Source organism: Labrus bergylta, chromosome 7, assembly GCF_963930695.1.
Source record: "Labrus bergylta chromosome 7, fLabBer1.1, whole genome shotgun sequence".
Lineage (NCBI taxonomy): Eukaryota > Metazoa > Chordata > Actinopteri > Labriformes > Labridae > Labrus > Labrus bergylta.
In genome coordinates, this window is record NC_089201.1 from 13,069,714 (window position 1) to 13,081,468 (window position 11,755).

Here is an 11,755-nt window from a genome sequence, read left to right on the forward strand (position 1 = left end):
TTTTTTGTAATATTTACTGGTTATTTTTCAATGTGTGGAGGCAGCAAGACAATTACATGAGTTCCAATAACCAGAACAAGGAATACTCTGTTAGAGCGTTCACACCTGCTGAAAACTCCTGATATTAACCGGAGGAGCTGCATGTGTGAATGCAAACAGACACATTTTACACTCACACTTTACCTGGAGTTTCTCCTCCAGCCTCCTTGTATTTATTCAGCTCATACAGGGGCGCTGATAGCCTAGTGTGGTTGTGTCAGATGCACCATGTACAGAGGCTGTAGTCCTCATCGCAGAGGCTGTGGGTTTGAATCTGACCTTACTGCAAGTCGCCCCCCCCCTCCCCCAACACTTCCTGTCTCTCTTTATCGGTTCTATCCAATAAAGTCAAAAAGAAAAAACCTGCTCATATAAATAATGATTTACAAATCTGATATCATCTGCTATCTGTATTTCTCTGTGCATCTTCACTCGGCAGGATATCTGCTCCTCTCAGAAACACATGAAGAGAGTTTCACTAAACCTGTCTGCTCATGAAAGATATGAAAAATAAACTTCACGTTGAGATAAACAACGAGGGAGCAGTGAATCAACCGCAGAGGAAAACAAGCTCATGTATTTATGTTTGCGATTACTCCATGGGGAGTTTGATGCTTGATTCTCAGGGACAGGCGTCTGTCTGTCGGGACTGTCCCTGCTGATTCACCATTAGCATCCTTGCTGCGTGCACAGATCTGCAGCGTGAAGCTGAATACGAGCTTTCTGCATGTAAACAGGCGTTAGCAGTGGCAGACTGCAGAGAGATCACAGCTGCTGGGAGTCGCTCTGAAATCCTCCACAAACAACAAACTTCACACGGAAACTTCAGCGAGCGAGAAGTCTGCCACTCTGCAAACCGATAAAGTTCAGAGACATTAATCCAGACACTGGGAATAAGAGTTTCCTTCATAGAGCAGCAGCATGCTTTAATGTCACTTCATGATTTATCTCCTGTGTGCACCTTCATGTTTTTATCTCAGCTGTTGTGTCTGAAGGTGCTTTTCTCTTTTCTGTCCAAAGCGTCAGTATTTAGGGACGACTCTGATTCATGTGTTCACAAATCAAAAAGTTAAATCAAAAATGTGTTTACGAGTGGAGTTTCTGTCATGAGTCACGTCTGAGTAGGTGTTCAACAAGAGACAACTTCGGTGTTGAAACATGAAGCTGATGCTGAAGTGTAAAATCCTGCAGTTCTTGGAGTGTCCACTAGAGGCTGGCTGCAGAAGAACAGGAAGTCACATACACAACCATTCTAAAAAGCTTGTTTTTTACAGCAGAGATTACAGCCTGGTTCAAAAAAACAAATAGGTCTGATTAGTAGTGTTGTATTTTGTATATTTATGGTCCTAGTCTTGGTTTTGGTCTTGGTCGTGGTCTTGGTCTTGATCCCTAAATGTCTTGGTCTTGTCTTGGTCTCGGAGCTCTCTGGTCTCAGGTATGTTTGGGTCTCAGTTAGTGTGGTCTTGAATACAACACTACTGATCAGTGTTGGGCAAGTTACTTTAAAAAAGTAATTAGTTACAGTTACTAGTTACTTCTCCCAAAAAGTAACTAAAGTAGTTACTGAGTAACAAATTATAAAAGTAACTAGTTACTTTGGAAAGTAACTATTTCGTTACTTTCAAGTAAATTTTTAAATGCTCAAATGTGTCAAAGAATTTGGACCCCACCTCCACCCCTCTTTAACAGAACTTAAAATACATGTGCATGTTCAATTATTTATGATAAATCTGAATATTATAATGAAATGGACACTTAATACAATCAATAATTAACAGAAACAGTGTACACAAATCTAAACTATTTTAATGTTGCTGTGGGACAAAGTGAGACTAGCCTCCAATCAAATGTCATGTATTATTGTAGATATTATAATTACTATGTTTATATAGTGGATCCGTAAAAATGACATAATAGATGTTTTGTCTGCTGTGGTAGACAAATATTCTAATTTCTCAAATGTCTATTTGAGCTCGACATTCATTTGAGCATGTTGGGCGTCTATATAGTTCGCGAACGTCTTTCTACATGGCAGGCCGACCCCTGCTCTGACCGGTATTTTGGCAACTAGTGCTCTGAATGACTCCGACTCAACCATCGATAATGGCAGCATATCCTCCACAACATACCTGGCTAACAGTTTGTTTAGCTCGGCCTGAGACAAAATGTGTGGTGGTGGGGCCGTAAAATCAAGCTTTGGTTGCTTAGGTTTTGTGGCACTGTCTCCTTCTCCTTCGGGGGTCTTCTTGGCCACTAATTTCGTGGAAGCATGTAGCGTTGAAAGATGTCTCAATAAGTTTGAATTGCTCGACACCGACGTGGAGAGGCTTTTGACTCCAGGGCATAATGTGCATTTCACGATTACACTCGTTCCTTTAATTTCTTGGAAGGAAAAGTAATGGCTATACTTCCACTTAAAGAAGGCTACTGTTGGATTATTTGGGCTCGCCATTCCTGTTTCTCGTTGACTCATTTGTGTTGTTGTGTGTTCGACTATGCATGCTTTCGAATTTGTGTAAACAACACCCGCCCAACTCTACCTCTGATTGGCTCACCATGAAATTTTTACTCTACCTCAGCCAATCGTCATCATTTATGCGGTTGTCTCGTGTCCGCACTCACCAAAGAGGAAGAACAGTAAGAAATATCTTAGTTGGTCTGATGAAAAACAGCTTCAGTCATAGTAACGCACCGCATTTTTTGGCAGTAACGGTAACGGCGTTATAATGATGGGAAGAGTAATCAATTAGATTACTCGTTACTGAAAAAAGTAACGCCGTTAGTAACGCCGTTATTCCCATCACTGCTACTGATTAGCGCATATCTGTACTGGGAGTGAATGTTTTTATTTGTATTTGAGCATTTTTGTGCGGTATGGTAACATCATTTATTGTCGTGTTTAATTCAGTATCTTTTGGAGTCCTCACCACTTAGACGTCGACTAATGTAGGCTTGTATTATTGAAAAAGTTTCATCTTTAATTTTTAATTCTTGTACTAACAGAGCAAAGTTAACCGGAGTGTGACCTGCGGTGTGAAAGCGCAAGGTCACTCAAGTATTCAGCAGAATGTTTGACTTGAGGTATTTTGTAAACTGATGTGATGGAAATAAAGATGGAAACATGATATGTGTTGAAGATTGCACAGCCAGTCAGACTTTATCGCTGATCGTTTTCTCTCTTCCTGTTTCTAACGACATCGATCTGCAGGAACAACAAAGTGATGACTTATGGATGAAGTGATTAACTCCGATAAATGTCCCTCCAGCCTGAAAACAAGCTGATCTATCAGGGACAGATTACCAGGATGAATCTGTGTGGAGTCATGGCCAGTGTGCGACGGGCGAAGCATTTTCCAATTTCCGTTTTCAGATTTCACTTTAAAGAGCCGGAGAGGAAATAAGACACGGGGACATTTCCTCTCCTGCTGTGTTTCTATTTATATTTCATATTAGTGCGGAGGGATGAAGGTTTTAATGTCTCCAACCTTCATATAAACTTAAACTCCTCTGACACACACTCACACACACAGAAGCACAAACACACACACACACACACACAGGAGCTGTTCTCCGTCCCTCTGATGGTAAACAAACAAACATGGAGGTTTGTGTGAGGACTTTAAGGTTGTTTCAGGCGGAGTAATTACATAACGCTCTCGTGTTTTTAACATGCAGGAGGTTGGAAATGTAAAATGCAACGCTCGGCTCCACACAGACGTCAGATGTTGAACCTTATGAGGACAGGATGGCGCAAAGTTTACAGATGAATGTGATATTCAAATGAGACGATCCGAGGAAAGAGCAAACTGTCACGCAGTGTTATTCCCCGTTCAGTTTATAAGGCGTCTGATCCAACCTTCACAACACGTTCCCCCCCAAGTCTCTAACTAGACTCTTCCCCTCTATCGCCCCCCCGGTGGTGGAACAAAACTACCAAACTCCATTCGATCTGCAGGGTCCCTCTGCACCTTTAAGAAAAAGCTAAAGACCCAGCTCTTTATGAACACCTACGACCTTAATGATGATGATGATATTTAGGATGGTGTAGATGCTGATTAGAACTCTCAAGAACAGCTGTCGATGTTGTGCTCTGCCTCTGGTCACTTCCTGTTGTTGTTGTCTCCTCCTCTCTAGATCCTTGCTTGTGTTGTTCTTACTCTCTGATGTCATCACTTTGGATAAAAGAGTCTGATGAATGAATTAGATCTATACCTGCAATACATAGACTGTTAGCACATGAAATACTGAGTCTTTTAGCATGCTAATGTAACAGGTACGGGATGGAACCTGCTTACAGCTTAAAGTATGTCTGTAAAAGACAAAGAAAACACACTGAGTCGACTGTAGTTGTTCACTCTTCTGTCGCTTCTGTCAGACTTTTATTAAACAAATGTTTAAATACCAAAACATACAAAATATGTTACTTCTCTAAGTGCATTTCAGACACTCTGATTAATTCACTAAATACAAAATCTAATTTTACTGTTCAAATTAACGTCCATGTAAACACAAGCTCATTATGGTTTAATTACCTAAACTAGCATTTTGCCTCTTTTCAATGGGAAAAACCCATGTTAACTGACAGAGCTACCAGATAAACAAATAACATTTAACTGATGTAACAATCTTACTTTTGTACATAAACAGAATGAATGATCTATTTATTTATTTTACACAGTATCATGAGCGTTTTTAACCAAATGAAAATCAGAAGGGAATTGAAACTGAAAGTTACGGTCACGCACGAGGCACTTTTCTTAGCATGCTAGCACTCAAAACCGTTTTTACTCTCTTTACAAACATAAGACCAACAAAGCATTATAGAACCAATAAAACTGTGGAAGTGGAATTAAATCTACATCATATTGTGAAAGTTCTGTGTTTTAAACTTCAATTACTAACCTGTAAAAGACAAAGAAAACACACTGTGTCGACTGTAGTTCACTCTTTTGTCGTTCACTCTGAAGCAGAGCAAAGACAATAAACAGCCCGCTCAGCAGGGGAGGTGCTGCCCCCTTGTGGCATATACAGGAACAGCTTCAAAATAACTTCTTTAACCAAAACACAGATACATTTGTATAATATTCATACAAAATAACCAAATACAATAACAAAATGTGACAACACATTTCGGTGTGTCACACTAACGTTAGCGTCACTGCACTGACAGAACATCCTCACAAGCTGCCAGCTCGTCTTCAGAAAAGTCTTTTGATGGAGTATTTATGAAAACATGTCCCGTTTAACAAACAAACTTCTTATGTTTTTTATTTCCTTCGTTGTCTGAGGCTTTGACAGGAAACAGGAAGCTTTGATGGTAATAGATTTCTGTTGATATCGGGTGTTTTCATGTCACAAGATTTTGTGGTGAGGGCTGACTTCTTATTTACGACCACACACTGAGACAATTTTTGTGGGTAAACATCCGGCCTGCAGAGTCAGAGCCGCAGCATCCAAATCCTCCTGTTGTCAGCGCGGCATTAGTGTGAGAATAAAAAGCATTGTGCTGACGAGGAGCTGCTGCCGGGCACGCTCACCATCCACAGCTAACAAGGAAAATGGTCTCAGCATTAAAGCGCCGTGTTATGTCAGCTCTCAAAGGGCGATCGACTATAAATAAACCAGCAAAAATAACTTGAGTAAGAGGTTTAAATTCATCGCCTTGGCTGCAGGGCGTGATTTAATCTGTGATTCTCTCTTTATAATAAAGAAATGTCCCCATGAAGAAACCAACCTAAACACTCTGCTCACTCGTTGTAGAGAGTCAGTATGAAGCTGTTGGTATTCATGCAGCACGGTGCTGCTCTGCATCTTTTCATAATTTCTTCTTCTTCTGTTGGTCTTTGATCTTCTGCCGGGCTTTGAGTCATTCTTCCTCTGAAGACTTCTCTTTATAACTCTGTGTTAAGGCTCCGTCCTTCAGTCCTTCAAAGAGTTCCTCCAGAGAGAGTCAAGTATGATTTATACTTCGACGTCGTCGGAAAGGTGCCACAGGTCGGATTGGAACCCGGGCTAAAGGATCAGGATCCCGGTGGGATGGATCAGGGCTTGTGCCCTTTTCTCTCCAGAGGTTGGGGGGTTCAGTCATGGCAGTTGAGACAGAAGGAGGCAGAGGACTTGAAGGTTACAGGGAACATGCAGACCAAGGCACCTACATAAAACGAAAATAAACAAAACATTCAAAAAGGAAATGTGTGTGTCAGTGTAAAACATATGTTGTTGTCATTTATATTAGTGTGTGCATGATGTGTGATACATGCTCCCACACAGGGGCAATTCTAGAGTCTGTTGGGGCCCTTCATCAGGAGCCTCCAACCCGTGTTCATCACCATTATGTCTGTCAGTGTCCCGACGCTCACTCCTCTTCCTCTTTCATTTTTTCACTCCCACACAGAGAATTATTCCTCTACTTTTCCCTTTGGTGACTTTCTTTGACAAATTTCAGTTTCACAGCAAATATGCACGTGATGCTTAGCAGGGCATGGAGAGGGACTGCTGTCAGGTGGGGCCCCCTTAGGGAGATTTCCTACTGTCAAATTTGCACATTTTAAGCCACTGCTGTGGTTTAAAGTTTGTCAGCCCCTCCGGCAGCTCTTTCAAGGACATGCCAACCCGGAAGCTCACTCAATTTTTACCTGCAACTGCAAACAGAGCTGACCAATCAGAGGAGAGTATAGGCATATGGGGAGGCGGGGCCTTAAAGAGACAGCAGCTGAAATTAAGCTTTTCAGGCAGAGGCTGAAATTAGGGATTTTACTGATGGCAGTATCAGATAAATAAGGAGGGTTTTCAGCTACACATCTCACAACGCTACTCAACAGGTGTCCCAGACTGAAGTCAGTGATGCCGAAAGAGAGAGGATAATAGATCTCCTTTAAGTTTCAGTCTGATGGTCCATCCTGCACAAACAAGCAGAAACTGTGGCGTGCCCTGGTGTTAGAACTAACTTAGTAGTGTTTGTATTGCAGAGCTGCGCAGACACATCAATGCATAAGAATAAAATGCTCAGGATGACTTTAGAGGAACAGATAAAGACAACAAAGGAATGTAAATCATCAAAATAAGAATAACAAGCACAGAGAGATGCACATGACCACAGGGCCTTTCCTCTCTGCATGGTAAGACAAAGGAATGCAGTGACTCTTTCTGTTGGTCTTCTCCAGAAACTCTAAGTCGATCATCCGATGCCCAACATGGAGGGGAAGGATTTATATTTCTGAGTCTCTCGAATGTTAAGGGACAATATTTGTCCCTCCAGCAGAGCTTAACTCGTCGTCTGCGGATCCTCGAGTCTGACAGGAGCTTCAGCTGCAGACGTAAAGCTGCTGATCCAGGATCACCGTGAAAAATGACCTCGGACAGCAGAACGTGGACACTCCGAGTTAAATCTTATATAATGTTGTCAGTGAGAGTAAAATGACTTTCTTAACCGTCCCTGAAAAGCAGAAACTTTGTCTGCAGAGCTTGAATGTGAATCCAAACGGAGGAGTTTGAAACTGTGATGTTTGATGGAGATTCGTTAGTGTCCGAGCTTTGATGTGCGCCTGTATGATGATGATACCGCGCTCTTTCTCTTTGAAGCTTCTCAGTTTGAACTTGAAGAAACTGAGCTCATTAACACTCCACTAATTCATGCTGCTCCTCTGATTCTGCAGCTGACGACGGGCACTAATGAGAGACTTCTTTTTCACTCTCCTGAGATTTGAGTCGTGCTGAGAGGTGGCGTTCACAATCAGGACTCTTAACGATGCGGGCGAATCAACTGGGAACCTGTAACGAATGTTAGCTGAACATTTCTGTCAACAGGGTAAAAATTAACCAACCAAAACACACGTTGAAGTCCATGAGGTCAGAAATTACTGGAGCCAACCAGCTGGGATGTTTGAAAAAGAAACGAACACTGTGTGTTGCTCATGGTTACGGCCCAAGTCTCACCCATGACTTCTGTTTTGGTTTGTCTGTGTGTGTATCTTAGTGAATGTATTCTCCAGAACAGAAACCATTCACCTGCACTGCCTGCTGGGAAAGCTTGATTTGAACACAGCTGCAGGGAAGCAATTTGGACTGCGTTACCCATTTTAATCACTAGGTGTCAGTTACATAATGCTCCTTTAACATGTTTTAGTATTCTTTATGTATGTATGCTTTAAATGGCAAAATAATTCAAACATTGTTGAAAAGAAAAGTTATTTAATTTTTATAAAAAAGTGATACAAATAAAATCACAGAGTCAATCATACTTTTTTATTTAAAAACACTTTAAATGAACATGACACTCTTGAATGTGTTCCTTAAGACGAAGGTTGTGGTGTGATTCTTCTCTTTTTATATTTCCACTTCATTTTTTATTAGCAATTTAAATCGCCTTCCTTATGAAATGTGCTATAAATAAACTCTCCCTGCTGTTTAAGGTCACATATTCTCCTCCTCTTAAGTCTCAGAGTCTTCAAAACACATGTGTTAAGTTTCTTGTTCTAAATCTACTCTGATCCTGTATTTGATCATACCTATAAACCCCTCTCTTTCAGCCCTGCTCAGAACAGGCTGTTTCTGTGTCTGTACCTTTAAATGTAAATGAGCTGTGTATGACCACGCCCCTCTCTGGAAGGGCTTGGGTATCTCGGGCTTTCTTGCTCCATGCCCTATTGTTTACGGTGAGAAGGCAGACTCAGAGGGCAGAACAAACACCTAGCTGTGGGAGTGTCACCCACCTGGGGGAGGGGTTACTGCCCTTTGTGATGTCATGAAGGGAAAATCTCCAAACAGCCTGTTTGAGCACACATTTTCTGAAAAGTGGAGCAGGTAAAAGACAGAGAGGATGGACTTTTCTCATAATTGGGGGGTTTGTAGACAGACTAGAGACACATATTAGTGTTAGAGGAACATGGAGACGTGGATTTCAGATAGTTTGTGACCGTTAAATTGATAGAATCTGTTATCTAAATGATCGATAGAATCAAAAAGAACTTCAAATAACTACATCTATTTCTTAAGACAGGTGTGAAGGAGAGGAAAGAAACACCTGCTCACCGTCCAAACTGCACAATAAGGTCATCAGAGTGAAGACATTTTTCTTCAACAGAAACATCCTGATATCGGTGCCTTAGACTTCTGTTTTTGTTGCCATGGTAGCGTTACAGGTATTTATATGGTTTGATTTTTACTAGAATTACATCAATGTTTCTAATTCAGGTTTGGTAACAACCCTCCTCCGGAGATCCAACATATAAACATCCCATCCTGTCTGCAGACGGACGTTTCTGTCCTGAAGCTGCAGCAGGTTCAGAGATGGAAACCACTCCTGCTCATCGGCCTGTTCTGGTCTTTCTTTTGGAGTCCCAGCAGCCTCACTGGTCTCTGTCCTTCCATCCTCCTCCACCGTCCCTCCTGTCAGCCTGCAGCTTGTCTGAGCCTCCTCAGCACCTCCTCCTCACTGAGAGAGGAGTCCACTTTGATGAGTTTGTCTCTGGACCTGGAGCCCTGCGAGAGACAGAAGGTCAAAGGTCAAATACTGCAGGAGAATCGCTGAGAGGGAGGTTTTAAGGGTTAACAGGGTGAAGCAGGTGACTTCTGCATACAAAGAAAACGATCTTCTTGTTTGAGACACTTTTTATACAGGGTGTTTGTTTCTTTCTCGATCTGAAACAAATTAAATTGGCACAGACGCTTCCCTTTCTTAATTTACAACCTGGAGAACATCTGAGAGTCGGTACTGCCACGATACCAGTAGTTTAAACTGCAATATGATTCTAGCTGCATTTACCAAAAATTGCAAGCAACCTACGCTGTCTGAATGAAGACCGTGTGCAAGAGTTTTCTTGCAACTTTTGATTTGTATGAAAACGTTGCAAATGTTTTTGTGCAATTTAAACATTGTTCAGGAGTCGGGGATAAAAACAACTTTTAGTGGACACATTTTGATCCATCAAACATTATGTTTCAGATGTTACAGGCTGTTTTGCAGCTGACCAAATGAATCCAAAACGTTTGTACCTGTTGGTCATTTAGCTCCATTTGTCTGATATATTAAAATAAATTAATGCCTTGAATGTGTTTCAGTGACCTTGTCAAGAGAGATGTGACTCTTCTTCAGCTCCAGGACTTCAGCCAGGTATCGGATGAGCTCGGTGTTCGCCTCTCCGTCTGTAGGAGGAGCTGCGATGGCGATGCCCACTGCTTCTGCTGAAACTTCTGCAGGAGTAGAAGAAGAAGAAGAAAAAGGTTCCTAGAGGCAGAGCTCAGGCGGTCGTAACAACAGTCTTTGAATCCTAAAGTGTGAAGGTGACCTATGATGCTGCTGTGTTTGGAGCCGGGCTTGGCGTGCACCGTGATGGTGACGGCTCCACTTTTGTCTCGAGACACAGGACAGGAAGCTTCTGTGGGAGACGCTCCAACAGCAGCTGGCTGAGCTTTCACCTGGTTCAACAGAGAGGGGGGTCAGCTGGAGTCTGAATCCAAATTGCACAAAAATATTGGCAATGATTAGTGATTAAAATCAAGAAATTACTCAATATCAGTCGCCAAGGACTTTCCAGTATGGTGAAAACCCTTTACACTTCATATAGTTTATTTATTAATTAAAATCGTCCAGTCTGAAAGGAGTAATGTTTCAGATCATGAAATTGTTATAAAGATTAAGTACACGCGGACTATCAGTCACTAAACCTGTTTATTAGACTAGATACGATTCTTTCCAAGCTTTCTGAAATTTTTGCTGTCCTTAAATGTCACACAAACATTACAACTCTGCAACCATCGAAAATCTCCCAATTTTCCACTTGGAATTACGACTTTGGAGAGCTGTCACAAATACGGTGAATACGATATTTCCGAGGAGCACATAAAGAATCAAAAGAAGCCTGAGTGTTGCTAGTTGGAAAATTGACTGTTGCGAAGCAACCAGGACATTCTGCATAATGTTTTTAATTTTCCATTTATATTTTTGATTGAGTAGAGAAATGAAAGGTGGCTTTAACCAGCACAAGTTTAATTTAATGAATCTGGAAGAAGCAAGTCTCTCCTTCAGACTCATATCTTCGTCCTCCCGTGAAAACTTTCTTATTTTAACATAATTACGTTTTAAAGAATAGTGCTTTTTGTTTTTAAATATCAGAGACACCTTAACTAATAGATGAACAAAAATAAACAACTTAAACGGAAGATTTAGATTATTAATCTCCGAGTGGAAATGTATTTAAATAAAATATTTTTTGTAACTGTTAATTCGTGTTTATGTGAAAACATCTTTATTCGCCGATGTAAAGAACAGAACAAACACAGTAATATAAACATGTGTAGTTTAACAAACATCGTGTATCTGCAGTTACTGAGAACGAAATAAATAACATGTATAAAAAGTCCATGAGACCTGGTTCAGTCTATGAACAGAAGAGTAGGGAAAACTAACCGCTTTGACTTTTTTGGGCATTTTTCTGTTTCCGGAGAAACTCCTGAACGTTACACCGGTCACAGGAGGCAGTCTGTACCGGGAGAGAAGAACGGTTAACCGGCGGCTGAACACCGGGGGGATGACGTCACACACACGGTTAAACGCACTGAGCGACTCAGTTAATCTAAAAGACCCACGCGCCACAGTCAAACCTAAGCGAGAAAACATCCACCTGGCTAACTGCTAGCTTGTTTCTGTTAGCTTTAGTCAGCCCAAGAGCGGAAGCGCCAAGGATGTAAACATTGTGATTTCCGCTTTCACAATAAA

The 11,755-nt window shown here is 41.4% G+C and overlaps 1 protein-coding gene across 1 annotated transcript; it reads right to left on the reverse strand.

The window, feature by feature from the left end:
* Window positions 1–8,268: 8,268 nt before the first annotated feature.
* On the reverse strand, window positions 8,269–11,728 carry c7h15orf40 (chromosome 7 C15orf40 homolog). Its single transcript, XM_020648886.3, has 4 exons — window positions 11,447–11,728; window positions 10,326–10,455; window positions 10,103–10,230; window positions 8,269–9,519 (listed from the first exon to the last, which is right to left on the reverse strand). The coding sequence occupies exons 1-4, from the start codon at window positions 11,654–11,656 to the stop codon at window positions 9,430–9,432; spliced, it is 558 nt and encodes a 185-aa protein (XP_020504542.1). The 5' UTR covers window positions 11,657–11,728; the 3' UTR covers window positions 8,269–9,429.
* Between the last annotated feature and the right edge of the window lie 27 nt (window positions 11,729–11,755).

Coding starts and splice junctions, on each gene's coding strand:
- c7h15orf40 (XM_020648886.3), bottom strand. CDS start 11,656: ATGTTTTCTCGCTTAGGTTTGACTGTGGCGCGTGGGTCTTTTAGATTA. Junction 10,231..10,325: donor CAAACACAGCAGCATCATAG/GTCACCTTCACA, acceptor CTACTCCTGCAG/AAGTTTCAGCAGAAGCAGTG. Junction 9,520..10,102: donor GTCACATCTCTCTTGACAAG/GTCACTGAAACA, acceptor TGTCTCTCGCAG/GGCTCCAGGTCCAGAGACAA.